This window comes from Gadus morhua, chromosome 2 (assembly GCF_902167405.1).
Source record: "Gadus morhua chromosome 2, gadMor3.0, whole genome shotgun sequence".
Lineage (NCBI taxonomy): Eukaryota > Metazoa > Chordata > Actinopteri > Gadiformes > Gadidae > Gadus > Gadus morhua.
In genome coordinates, this window is record NC_044049.1 from 17,843,023 (window position 1) to 17,857,373 (window position 14,351).

The 14,351-nt window shown below is 40.2% G+C and overlaps 1 protein-coding gene and 1 long non-coding RNA gene across 2 annotated transcripts; both read right to left on the reverse strand.

Moving 5' to 3' along the window:
* Positions 1-3,073: 3,073 nt before the first annotated feature.
* On the reverse strand, positions 3,074-4,858 carry LOC115556831 (uncharacterized). The gene is made up of 2 exons (XR_003979127.1): positions 4,294-4,858; positions 3,074-3,527 (listed from the first exon to the last, which is right to left on the reverse strand). It is a non-coding gene; the product is annotated as an uncharacterized LOC115556831 (long non-coding RNA).
* A 598-nt stretch (positions 4,859-5,456) lies between these two features.
* On the reverse strand, positions 5,457-13,772 carry LOC115539399 (beta-1,4 N-acetylgalactosaminyltransferase 2). Its single transcript, XM_030350409.1, has 12 exons — positions 13,649-13,772; positions 12,994-13,118; positions 12,362-12,505; positions 11,631-11,737; positions 10,599-10,636; positions 10,110-10,176; positions 9,906-10,019; positions 9,528-9,614; positions 9,138-9,319; positions 8,197-8,340; positions 7,761-7,989; positions 5,457-6,759 (listed from the first exon to the last, which is right to left on the reverse strand). Exons 2-12 carry the CDS (start codon positions 13,116-13,118, stop codon positions 6,575-6,577), a joined length of 1,422 nt encoding a protein of 473 aa, XP_030206269.1. The 5' UTR covers positions 13,649-13,772; the 3' UTR covers positions 5,457-6,574.
* Between the last annotated feature and the right edge of the window lie 579 nt (positions 13,773-14,351).

Sequence of the window (14,351 nt, forward strand, 5' to 3'; positions counted from 1 at the left end):
ATTTCTTCCAATTGTCTGCGATATTTCCTTCCACTCAGAGGGTCTGGTGCTTTTAATGCTTCCATCTTGGCGAAGATTCGTCCGTTCTGACACCATGTAATGAGACTGCGACTGACATTGATTGCTAAACCGTAATGCTTTAATGAAACAAAAACATAATCTTCCAGCTACTAGTGTGATCATTCATTATACAACAGCGCCCCCTTATGTCCCGGGGGCCTTATGATATCATTACAAGCACCAAGAGCATATGCATCAGACAAACATTCAGGTTAGGGTTAAAATGAATAAAGCAGTATGATATGATAATATTGAAGCTGTTTTGTCCGATTAAAAAATCCCAGAGTAAAAGTAAAGCCTGGTTTATGATACTGTGTAATGCCTCTCCATCGTCGCAAACCCTGTCGGAGACCGTCTCCGTAGCCCGACCTGTCCCTCCAAAAAATGTTACTCTCCGTCGAGGCTACTCAGAACGATGGAGACCGCGGGGCTGTCATTGGTCAGTATCGTCTCATTCCCGTAGCCCCTAGCGTTCCAGCGGTGAGTTGTGCAGCATTCTTCAAAGAAAGTAGTCCAATCCGGATCGCTTTTAACTCACTTTATTTGTTAAAGTATTTCGGTATGGTAACTACGGAGCAAAAGGAGGGGAAGTGTGTGGAACACGTGCTGAGCGACTCCCAGCTGATCAAAACTCTAACCCGCGAGTCCTGAGCTACCTGAAGTTTTCTGACCTCCAACCTCTCTGTCTAGATTGATCGGGTCAAGTGGGCGTGGCCTATGTGAAGTGGGCGTGTCCTATGTGACGTATTAGCCTCGGCTTCTTCACCTATCTAAAGGTCTTCAAGGTAAGGTCCTGCTCCCCTTGTGGCTATGTACAGTATTTACGGCTTATATGTTCGGTCCTTCTTCCTAGTGGTTATGTGAGGGTAATACAGCTTGTGTGTTTGAATCTGCTTCCTAGAGGCTATGTGGGGGCAGCATATGTTCTTAAAATACGTAACAGTTGCAATACCATACTGACAACTGCAACGCAGATCTTCGAAAGGCTCACGACTCCGTTGAAGCGTCTGCGTGGTCACGGAGTTGGATACAAGGAGCACTATAATGGAACCCTAAGAGTTACATATGAATCCAAATTGACTCTTGGCTCCTTTAAGACCTCCTGTGGAGGGGGGTAGGAGGGTGGAGGGGTATCTGTAGGGTCAGATATTCAAGCATGTGTTGCACGATGCAATATTAACGCTGTTAATATTAATATTAAGGCTCATACAAATGTGACAGTTTCTTTCCAGATATTGAAAATAAAATAAAGTGATACCTCAGTTATCACATCATTGGCTCTGTTATAACATTTTCAAAGGATTTTTTAATACAAGGCCAATAACGTAATAAGTTATTACATTATTGGCAAAAAGTTATTACGTTATCGGCTCAAGAACTTTAATACATTATTGGCAAGTTATTACGTTATTGGCTTTATTACATTTTAATTATTACGTTATTGGCAGTTATTACGTTATTGCCCGTTATTATGTTATTGGTAGCTACAGTCCCTAAGCCAAGTGTGGAGGGGTCTAAGCGCACTGAATGAGCGTTGTATAACCGGGACTTTGGTCCCGTAGTATAACCATTCCTCCAACCGGATGTTTCCTAATACAGCACTATTTTTGGTCAATTATTATTACGCTACCTGTGTTACACCGCTGAGAGGATGCCCCCCATGTGGACTACCAAACCAGGACCAGCTGATGAATCATTGAATCTTGCCAATCACGCAGAAAGAAATAGCAGAATTATCAGTGTTTGTAGAAAAACTACAATCTTGTTGTCGTCTTGTTGTGACTGGATCTTGTTTTAAAAAAGCGACTATTCTCAATAAATTGGAAAACAGTGTGAAGTAATAACAAGTGTATTCCCCTCACATAAAAAGAGCTTGGCTAGGATATGCTAACTTCCCTTCTGGACACACAGGGAATCATTTTTTATTGATATCTCTGCATACAGTGTTGGGAAAGTTCACTTCCTACGTGAACTAGTTCAAAGTTCAGTTAGCAAATTTTAAAATGAACGAGTTCAGTTAAACGTTCATAATTCAAATAGTTCACAGTTCCAAAAAATGAACTATAGTTCTTCTTTTTTTTCAATATGTTGCTGTGAGCTTTTATTTCTTTCCTGTATTTTGAACATTGAGCCCCCTTTGTGGTTTGTTTAGGATGAAATAGAGTGGTTGAATCAAGTATTGTAGCGAAATACAGTTTCTATGGTGTTTTATGGCACATTTAGCCAGGGCTGGACTGGGGAAATTTTTCAGGCTGGGCATTTTTAACCAAGAGCAGGCCACCACCAGGTATTGACGGGGAAAAATGTAAGCGCGCTGTGTGACAGCGTGGGTTTTTTCCCCAACTGCTATTGACATGCGTACCCCTTAAGCCTTTTTGTCACACCATGAGTACCCCTTCACTCATGCAATGACTATGCTGCACACATTCGTTAATTTATCCACATACCCCCTGCAGTTTGCTTGCGCACCTCAGGTGGTATATGTACCATATACCCCTTGTTGGGAATCACTGCCTTAAACGATCAATGTGCACTAGGAGACAAACATTTTAACACTATGAGAAGCATTATGAAAAGTTCTCCCAAAATACTGTTAGGCTTATCAAAAGTATGATCTATTGACCGTAGGTCACATTACTTTTTAGACATGTCATTTCTTTCAACCTTGTTACTTAAATTTAAGTAAAGGAATTATATTAAATATTAATTAATTCATTTTAGTTCATATAATTATAATAAATGTAATACTGTAGGCTAAACTATGAATAATATATCATTACTTGTGTGATACAATGCATTATTAAAGCAAGAAATGACTGGATGACTGTACCAATGACTGGATGCAAAGGCTGACCTAAAATTGCAATACACAAAAAGGCCACAAGATGTTTATCTCACTACAAGCTACAAGTAACAGCAAGGATTTCTCTTATTACCAATTTGTGTTGCTAATCAACTGTCAATACAAAATAAAATGTTAGGTGTGGGAAATTATGCCAGGACTTGGAAAGAATAGGATTTTCATCCATTTAATTTTGAATATAAAATAAAAAGTGATGACACACATAACAATTGAAGTTAAACACTTATATTTACAATGAGTCAATAATTACTTAACTGTACAAAATAAAATAAATTGCTTAACTTAACTGTACAAAATAAATAGAAAAAATAAAGTAAATAAATACACAATTATACTGTATATTAAGAATATGAATATCAATAAAACAAACATTAAAACGAAAAGGAATGGGTAACTTACATGCAGCATGCAAACCAATGAGAGCTTTTAAATGGACCAGAACACACACACACACACACACACACACACACACACACACACACACACACACACACACACACACACACACACACACACACACACTCCAACAAGTGGGAGAGATGCTGATGCTACCCCATCTGCCTCTTCTCAGCAGCAACACCCAGCACTCCTTAAGCATGGGAACCTTAAAAAAGATGAAAAGACAAAAGAAAGATAGAAATGTGAGAAAAATAACACAGGTGATCATAGTAGTGCATTTCAACTCTACAAAAACGTTCTAAGAATGTGACACAGTAAATGCGTATTCAGATCTAATGTTTTAATTCTAAATGACAGTGATTCTAATATAAGGTCTCATGTGCACTAAAGGTAGATACTGCTTTACATTTTCTCTGCAATGTACTTTGTGCAAGGACAGAGTTTAACTTAATCTGATCCACTATGAGTGTTTCAAGTCAGCGTATTATTTTACCTCATCACAAAAGCAGGTGCCCAGAAGTGAGGAGTGAGAAAATACATTAGTTCTGTTCTATAGAAAGGGACCGTCCACCCCATCGCTCAGTAAGACTGTGCAAAACAGCATATTTCGTAAGGCCGACGCACGACAGTCACACAAACAAAATAAAGAATAAAGAAGCAACCCCGCGGTGGCACAACAGTCACACAAATACAACGAATAAAGAATAAATAAACAACCTGGCTGCGGCAGCGTTGTAGCTAGCCATGCACACCATTTAGCCTAGCCTACATTGCTAGGCTAGGTTACATGACTGGCAGTGAGCAGCACCAAAATAATATCCGACGGTCCGACATTAATTCATATCCAAGTGACAAGGTTAGACAGCACTTAACTTCGACAGACGATCAATATTTCTTTCTCACACATAGATGTCTGATTTATAAACATTTTGCTGTTCATTAATTAATAGCTGAAGTTAACCTTGACTTACCGTCATGGCCGCCTCGTCCACCTGCTGTCGAGCATCTTCTCCTCCACTACCTGTTGATGCTGCTGCTGCAGATGTGGAGGCTCCATGTCCACGAGCAGCAAACATATCAGCTATGTTTAGGCATTTCGTAGCATCTGCCTGAAGGGCTGTTTTTTTCTGGTCCCTGGCTCTTTCAGCGCCACCCTTTCTTTTCTTCCAACTAGGGTCCATATTGCCCGTTTTCGATCTGCCTGCTAGCAGTGGCTAACCAACCAAGTCACCAACGGAGGCTGAGATGGAGGGGTAGGCGAAATTGGCCTGCCCCTCACCTCATTGGCCCAGGCTTCAATCAATCATGATAAAGGGCAGATCTGCCAGTTTAATTTGCATTAACTTGAATTGACGTTAATGTGGCCTGCATTGAAGTTAACGTGGCCTGCTACGTTAGACGCGAGTTTGGCATGAATAAAAAAATAAATAAAAGGCTTCAGGCCACCGGGCATATGCCCGCCATGCCCTATGCCCAGTCCAGCGGTGCATTTAGCGCATTTTGTAAATCCCATTGATTTCTGTTGGAAGACTCATTGTCGTTGGCCCGAAACAGTTGTAGTCTTTTCGCTCGGTTCTCGCCCTACTGTTGAGACGGAGAACCAAGCGAAAAGACTACAACCAAACGTAAACAGCCCCCCTTTCCGTTTCCGGCCAACAAGCAATGATTCTAGGAGGTATTCTATTCCACTGAGCTATGAGCCAGAGAGCTAACGTTGTGGATTGTACATATTTATAATTCGAAATTCAGCTCAGCCTTTATACCACAGATACTCTAGGGTCTAAAGCAGGGGTCTCAAACTCAATTTACCTGGGGGCCGCTGGAGGTAGAGTCTGGGTGAGGCTGGGCCGCATCAAGTATTCCATTCTCAAGCTTTACTATTAACAGTTCTGCAACATGAATGCTTTTTTGAACATGAATGGCTCTTTAAAACGAACCTTCTTCAGAACATGAACTGTCCTTCTGAACATGCTTTTCTTGCCTACTTCATCTGTTCATAATTTTAACACAGGAAGAAAAAAAAAGAAAAAAGCCCTTGACGCGCAGATGATTGCGGCAGAGAAACTGGGTAGTTTAAACTTCCAGGGTCGAATATTTTTGAGATTTTTGAGAAGAGATGCATGTAATCATTTCCTAAATGTATTACATGATTTTATCTCATGACATATAAATTTCAATTAATATGTGTCGGCCTAAACTTGATACAAAACACTCTTTCACACGTCGATATTTCCTCTCCCACTGGAAACACACACACACACACACACACACACACACACACACACACACACACCTACCGACGTATCCAGGCCCATGCAGTTATAAAATGTAATCAAACATGTCAAAACATAGACATTTTCTATAAATAGCCTACCAACGTTTGCAGTGAGAAAAACTGACGCACATTTCATGCTCAGAGATATGAAGCTCCACAATTTGAGGAACTCGGTTGCTAAGCGGTTAGTTTCAGATGCTTCAGTAAGCTTGAAATACATCAGAGGAATCACACAGGAGAGAACCCGTTCAGGTGCATGGTGTTACACACAGAGATACAGACAGAAAGGGCGTTTCTCCAGCGCACACAGACTTGGGAGAAGCCATACCATTGGCCTACGTACATTTCACCTCCGTCTTATCCAAGGTTTTTGTGCGCAGCAAGCTTTTTAAATGAGGCCCCCGGGCAAGCGCAGCGACTCAGCAAAAAAATAAGAAAGAAAAGTGACTAAACTTTGAGTAGGGGGTCACAAAATATCGTCCAGCGGGCCGCAATTGGCCCGCGAGTTTGAGACCCCTGGTCTAAAGCATATAACCGCGTTTTCTGATTACAGTTTAATGTAACAGTAAGCTGACAAAACCGAAACTGCAAATTAACCACACAGAGATAACCATGGCAACACAGAGATAAACATGGCAACACGGCCCATCCGCCGTGTTGATGAACAAATAACCCCCCTATTGAACGAAGTTAAACCGAGTGAGTGTGCCGTTCCCAGACACCAAAATGAACGAGTTCACAGTAATGTTCATCAGGCAGTAATACAGTACGTTCAGTTCACGTTCGCCCCAAAATATGAACGAGTTCATGAACTATCATTCAATGAACGCGTTCAGGCACAACACTGTCTGCGTATTCCTTTGAGTGTGACATAAAGTTTACCTGAAGCTAGAGGTTGACTTTCTTTTATTGAATATGTCTGGATTTGCCGCCAAATATTTTCCTTATGTGAATTTGTCATTGAAAGAGTTGTTGTCCTATCCAAAGCGGATACATTTGAGGTAGTTTTTGTAGTGGTACAGCCGTTTTTTTGAATCCTGTTCCTCCGATGTGGGGTGTCTGAATATCTTGTACTCAGGTTTCATCATTCTAGGCTGATGGCTGATGGAAACATGACTACATGTTGCAACCATCAATTGACCAAGTCCATCCATGAAGAATTCTATTGAGAAAAAAACAAATGAAGATTTGAGGTTGTGGAAGAGATTATAGAACTTCACTAACATTGGTAAATGCTAATATAACTTCCAAATATGGGAATCAAAGGTTTCTCCTGTATGGCAATTTATACCATGTCCTAGGCCTATTTAGAGAACGGATATGTTCCAGCAGGTGAAGCCTCGTGTGGCCAAGTTTATGTTTACCTCACATACCAAGACATGTAGATGTACTGACCAGAATAATATCTTCTTAAGTTACGCACATACATGGATAGACGATACATGTACTTGTCCCTTCTCACTTGTTCTATATAACCTGTGTAATCTTCTCCTTTATGCTTTAAAGTTTCATGGGGTACTTCTTACTTTTCTTGCCACTCTTGCAATGATCATGCACCATTCCGGAGCCCTAAATTCCTGCACCAATGACCAGACGACACCACCCAGCCTTTGCAATGCGGTATGAAAACTTTTTGCATCCCAGATTGAAAGTGAGTGGAACCTTGGGTAACCAACCACAAGTTTGTGTGGACATATAAGGAGAGTGGTAGCAAGTGATTAAGGTGACATATTATACCAGCAGTTGTGAGTATGATTAGCCGTTGCAAGTCGTTTTGAAAATCTGCCTCTTCTGACATCACAAGTGGGCGTGTCCACCTAGATGTATGCTGGATAGAACAGTCTACCAGCCTACCCAGTGGACTGTAGCAAACGTCGCTCATTTATCCGTCATACATCTAGGTGGACACGCCCACTTGTGATGTCAGAAGAGGCTGATCTTCAAAACGACTTTTGACAGCTAGTCACACTCACACCTGGTGGTTTAATATGTCACCTTTAAAGACAGAACCGCTACCTTGGCATCCAAGAATAACATCTTGAAGCTAACAGCCTAACCTCATTCAAGAATCCCCTTTCCAAATTTAGGTATCTCATTATCATTCATTGTGTATGTATTTACACAACCAAAAAGGACTACATGTAGATATGGCCGGTTACATACCTGGATGTCCCACTCTCTTCAGCTTGGGGTCAAATCTCACTCGATTCACAGCATCGGTACGAGCCAGGAAGAAGTTGACCACCCCACTGACGAGGTGGCATTGTGGAAAATTAGGTACTGAGTGGAATCTTCTGTTGCTTTTCTTCTCTAGACAGCCTCCAGTGACTCCATCTCCCTCATCATAGTTGATGGAGAAGTAGAACTGATTTCCATCCACTGAACCCCCAACCTAAGAAAGATAACTAGACGTTATAACTCACACATACTCTTCTTAATTCCTAATGTAATAATAGTAATCTCCCCATCAGAGCTGGTCAATGTGGCCGGGGAAAGGGAAGTCTGGGGCCCGATGCTAGAGCTACTGCCCCCTCAATCCGGCCCCGGATAAGGAAGAATAATAATAATTTATTTGATCAATGAGTGATATGATTCTCACCACATCCAACACTGGTGTTGCCTCCATCACCTCCACCAGATCCTCTATCTTTGTTTTCTCAGTGAATAGAAAGTCATCATCCACCCATAGAAAGTACTTGGTGGTGACTTGAGAGACAGCCAGGGTTCTGCCAGCAAACCAGCCCTGTGGAACGGAAAGATTTGACGTTAACTTACTGTAAGAATTTTACTTTTTACTATTTTTTTTCTTAATTTTGCTTTTGAAGAGGTCCCTCTTCAACATCATAAACTCTCATAAAACATTCAAGCAAAGGCAAATGCTTTTCACTACATATTTAGTTGTCTGTGGATTGTCGGTGACTAGGCGTCCACCAATATTGGCAAAAGCAACAACGGTTATTGAGTTCCCTGAAAAAAAAAAAAGACATCACGTGCAAACACATTGGTCCAAGGAATTTGGGGTCAGAATGAGAAAGATAACACTAACTTTATATATTTTTTTTTTCAGTAAGTTCCATCCTTTATTAGGGCGCAATAGATGAGGGCTTGATATGAAGAAACAATTTTGTGGTTCAACCTATTCGAGATTGAGTGAACTCGTTCCTTGAAATTTAAATCATATGTTCTGAAATTAAAATAACTAGACATTACAGGGAAGTTCTCTGTCTGTATACAGGGTTCAATCAATGGTATTTTAACCTGCTACTTGAAACGAGCCCCATGTCAGCATTCATTGTTTATCTGTTGTGTTAATTGATGAGCTAAGATTTAAAGAAAGTTGCATTCCAGAGTTCAGCGTTACTTTTCATCCATAGCTGTTGTCGTTGGCCGGGTAAACTGTGAAGCGATGATGACTGGTATTTGCGGCGATACATTTATTCAGGTGATTTGAAACTATAAAGGGAAAAGTGTGTGTGCAGGGTTTGGGGGTGCAGGAGCCCCGAACTCACAGCACCCCCTGGTTGTTGTATGAAGCCCTACCTGTCCCCCGGGCATAATGTAATGCAGAACATTTTCTTCAATGATTTTTTCCGGCTCATGGGTGTCGTCAGCCACAATGAGTGTCATGTCTTTGTAGTGCTGTCTTAAGCTTCTTATGAGGAGCTTCAACTCCTTGTAGCGCATGAAGGTCTTAGTGGTGACAGTCACTTGGTCACTGATGGCTTGTGAAAAGAGAGTGTTTGTTTGTTTGTTTGTTTGTTTGTTTGTTTGTTTGTTTGTTTGTGTGTGTGTTAGTGAGTCGGAGGGCGTGGTCATCAGGAGTAGAGGATGCAAGGGGATAGAGAGAGGAAGAAGGTAAGGGTGCATAGTTCTACACAACGGTAAAAACTGATAATATATATATATAAGAATAGACATTTGTTGTTCTACCTGTTCCAATGTCGAAGAGCACAGGTAGGGTTGGTTGACGAATGACGATGGGGAACACAGCTTGGTGAACCTCACACATGAAGTGAACTGCAGAGAAAAGACTTTGTTGGGTTGGATATTTTTCTTTCCAACCGAAAATAAGATTTGACACAAATGTAATGAGTAGAAGAAGTAGCGGATGGCTTTGAGTCCAAAATGAAAACATTACATTGGCATAAGTCTTTAACAAAGATAAATCTTCAATATAAAACTTCAACAAAGAATATTTAGTATAAAATATTTACCAGTGCATTAATTTCAGTTTGAATTACATCCTCCAACCCATATATCTCATTAAATGTTTCCCAGTCGAGATCAATTGAAAAGGATTTAGACTACCCAGGTCTCCGGTGTGTATGTGGTACACAGTGCTGGTATAGGTGACCTTCGCCAGAAGTTTGTTCATTTCCGCTAAGCTATCCGTCTCCAAGATGATCAAATTCTTCCTGCTACCTATTGGTTTTCACAAATAAAACAAGTCAATCCTGTTCACGTTAATTACACATTGGAACAATGTAAACAATGATAGAGCTTAGGAATCACCATTGACAACATCTTCATCTCTTGGGGTCCCTAGACTGAGGATACCTCTGGTGACATTTAGTAAAACCTGTAAAATACAAGTATGTTAATTGTGTGCGTGCGTGCGTGCGTGCGTGCGTGCGTGCGTGCGCGCGCGCGCGCGTGCGTGTGTGTGTTTGGCTCAAAATCGTACAGTTTAACTAATTCATAAGTGCACAGGCAGAGCTTAGGTAAGAGGCCCGAAGTAAATAAACTGAAGGCTGACCTGTTTGTTTATTGGATGGGATTATTGCACAGCCTCAGATACCAGATTATGTATTTTCTTATAAGAGCATTTCATTGATTGATTGACTATACCCTATACTTTTAATGAGAAACCAATAATTATGTAAGGGGACGTGTATTGATGCTGGCCAGACATAGACTGTATCAGGGCATCAGGGAAATGTAACCAGTAGCTGTAAGATGTCCGGACATTTTTGACATAACACCCAGAGTTTAAGTACCAACCTTGTAGCTGCTTCTTTTCTGTGTGTGCAGCGCTAAACCTGAAACAAATATATCTTTAAGAATGAATTTCTTGGGTGAAGCTACTTCCTGAGGAATACTTTGAACATAGAAGGAAGACAAAAGTGATGATGTGGATAGAGCACATTGAACACATGTGTAGTAGACTGGGTAGCACATTCTGCCGGCGATTTAAGTTCACCCTGCAGAAGAGCAATACATTTCTTTCTAGTTTCTATATGTTTTTGCGGGAGCCAATCACACAAGCTGGCTTTTCCCCCTGTCACATTATTGGCTGGTTTAACACAATGACGACAGGGAAGCAACGGCATGCAGCCAATTGCGTACAGAGTCATTTCAACTAGGCCCATTGATCACGCCTCTTGTGCTGAAGAAAATGACAGCAGCTTCCCCAGACCAACTTGCAATCAACGATTGAGCTTGGTCTGGCGATAGCCAGGCTAAATGTGTAGTGCACTATCACTACAACTGAACTAGGACTGAACGATTCATCAAACTCAAACCAACATTGCAATGTAATAGAACATGATTAGCAAATTGCAAAGGCTGCGATTAATTATTGTTACTGACTAGCGATCAGTAAGATTCGTATTTATTTTTCTTTTAAAATTCAATAGTTAAATGAAGATTTTATAATATAAATGTATGCATTAATTCTTCTCAACATATAGGCCTGGCCTAAAGGAAATAGCAGTTTATATGATGACTACTGTTGTGTTGGTCATAGTCAGTGGCGGTTCTAGGGGTGGGGCCACAGGGTCCCTGGCCCCTGCTGAAATCTGATTGGCCCCTGACGTGCCCCTGTTCCGTCAATCAATTGACGAGTGAGTAATACAGAACATAAGGAACTTTAAAAAGAAAAATCACATGCTAAATCGCAATCGCAATATTAGTTGAAATAATCGCAGTCTGATTATTTCCCCAAACGTTCAGCCCTAACCTGAACTACTATGGACTAAAGGGCAGTGTTAGCCCTTCGTAATTGAACCACCAAAGCGCATTGTAGTATTGTACCTGGAATGAGAGTGGGGACCATGGGACGAACTGTGAAACCCTGAATGGGATACTGCAGTGGAGAGTTGGATGGAGCAAAGAGGAGTGCGTTCAAAATGGAGCTTGTTCTGGACATGGGAGATAATATACAATAAATAAATTCATTTATGCAGTTCAATGCAGTTTATAAATTGATTTGTTGATTAATTAACTAATGAATTTAATCATTCCTCACGCCCAAATGTTTCTCTACCAATCCATCACCCTTGGTCATACTATTCAGTATGGGTTCATTTTAATTCCATTAAGATTTTTTCATTTGTAAAACGAAAGTTTTCAACTTGTAACACAATTGTTTTCAACTTGTAACACAATTGTGTACTGTGATTAAAAGACAGAGTTGTGCCATACAACTCAAATTGTTTTACTCAAAATACTTTAAAAAAAGTTATATATATTTTTTTTTGGAAGTAATGTTGTGAGTACATTTGTACCTATAGTAAAGGTAAACCTTTTTCTGTCTTGACCAGTCAGCTCTGTATCCCCCACAGAGGGAAAGGAATGCTATCATAAGCGGGACTATCCGTCAATCAAACTAATCTGGACAGCGAGATTGAAAGTGTTGAGAATAGAGGCAGCAGCAAATTGTGTTACATTCCACAACGTATTAGTATTACATATTTTACAAGCTCTTACTTGATGACATTAAAGTATGCCAAAAAATTGTCCCTGGAACTATTGACGGTGCGTACCTGGCCTGGTGTTTCTTGTACTCCTTGCCCCGTCGTTCCAGAATCTCTGCCAGCTGGTCACTAGGAATGCTGTTGTCCAGAATATACGAGTCATTTATGCAGAAGCAGGTAGAAGGGGGGATGAATAGGCCGGTGGGTGGAGACCTAGAGAGGGTAAGATTAGGTAAATTATCAACCTGAAAAGCTTGTTCACGTGTTGTCATTCAGTCATGTCAGGCCAACACGTACAAGCCGTTTGACAAGAAGTTTTGCCTTGAAATATGTTGGAATTCAATTTTCTGAACAGCAACAAGATTGAGCTGGCAAAACTTTTTGAAAGTATTTCTGGTTTATGAAATGATTGTAGTATATTTATGAGTTGCTTCATTATTGAATAATGAAACCACATAATACATTTTTTTTGGACAAATAATTTAATTGCTTGCATTGATCTTTCTCTGAAATTTTTATAATCTTTTCCTACAACTTTAATGCTAGGACACTTTAAATAGGTGTGCCTAGAATTTATTGTGGGGATCGTTCTTAGCTTCAGAGGTTGAAAGCTTCATATGTAGACATTTCCATCCATTAGCTAGAGGTTTGTGGTTAAAATAGAATGATACACATATGCATAAATAAAGATGTGCACTTACCACCTTCTGATGAGGGAGCGCTTGTGCTCTACCGTACAGCTCTGGAAGAATCCGAAGAAGGCCATAACAACAAAGAAACCAAGCAGAAGAAGCTGCAGCAAACCCGATCTGATAAAACTGCTCATCTGGAGACAAACACATAAAGATAATTTAAAAGAAAAAACGAAAGGTTTTTACCAATTTTGTTGCGCACAATAAAATGGTCAGTTTTATATGTGCACTCTTGTTTGCATTGTGTTCCAAACTTTGTTGGACGTTTATGGATGGACACTTATCCACCAACAAGATAAGACTTCATCAATCTCTGAAGGAATATTGGGATTTTACAGCAGCAAAATAAAAATGTATGCTGCTGCAAAACCGCAAAAACATTATACTTTGCGGTTAAGGTGCAACACAAGATTTGCATAAGAGTAGCATATATATTGTTATTCTTTTTTCCCCAAATTTTAGTGCGGAGGAAATATCGCCAAATGAAAGAGAAAATAAAAATGCTAACCAAGGTAATATGCTGGGAAAAACTGGATAATGTTATGTAAATGTAAATGATCCATATTAAAAACAAATAATCCATTTACGAATTGTAAAAAGTATTATTATTCTACCAAATCCTTCAGCATTAACTACTAGCATTTATATTATTAAGATGACTTACCGTTGCCCAAGAGAGGGCTATTGTTTCAAGGGAAATAGTTGATAAACTAGAAGTTAGTTAGTTAGTCTGCCTCGAACTGCATCAAGTAAAATAACCAGGGCCATACACAGAAATTGTGAGGGGCAGTGGCCCCCTCTCAATGTCTGTGAGAGGCAACGCCCTCAGTGCTTAACTCAAACACGTTTTACTGGTCGTGGCACTTTAGTTTGAGCAAATCATGACATTTATAATTGGTAGAATAAGGAGAACATGCCTGATATTAACAAGGTGGCAGAAATTATTGCTTCAGAGATTTACAATATTATGTCTACTTTGTAGGCAAGGTGTTGGGTGTGTGAAAAGGAAATCATGAAAGGCATATGTGGGGAATGTCAAGAAACAAGAATGTCAAGAATGGTGAATTTCAAGAAGGAAAATAATAATGCAAATGTTGTGCAAATTAATCCAATCAGATGATGCAATCTACTAACTCAGATTGGTTGATCAGAACAAAGCAACCAAATAAGGCTTTACCAGTCAAATCATAGTACGGACTAGATAATCATATAGATTCATACTGTTACGTATTTTAAGCACAAAAGCTGCCCACACATAGCCACTAGGAAGCAGGATCGAACACATAAGCCATAATTACTATACATAGCTACAAGGGGAGCAGGACCCAACTGAAAGCTGCAATAACTACTCCAGCCACAGATGGCAG

What these genes read in the sequence shown, in the direction of transcription:
- LOC115539399 (XM_030350409.1), bottom strand. Translation starts at nt 13,118, where the DNA reads ATGAGCAGTTTTATCAGATCGGGTTTGCTGCAGCTTCTTCTGCTTGGT. An exon ending in AGATGAAGATGTTGTCAATG is followed by an intron (nt 10,020 to 10,109) that starts GTGATTCCTAAG and finishes GAAAACCAATAG; the next exon opens with GTAGCAGGAAGAATTTGATC. An exon ending in ACATTATGCCCGGGGGACAG is followed by an intron (nt 8,341 to 9,137) that starts GTAGGGCTTCAT and finishes TCCGTTCCACAG; the next exon opens with GGCTGGTTTGCTGGCAGAAC.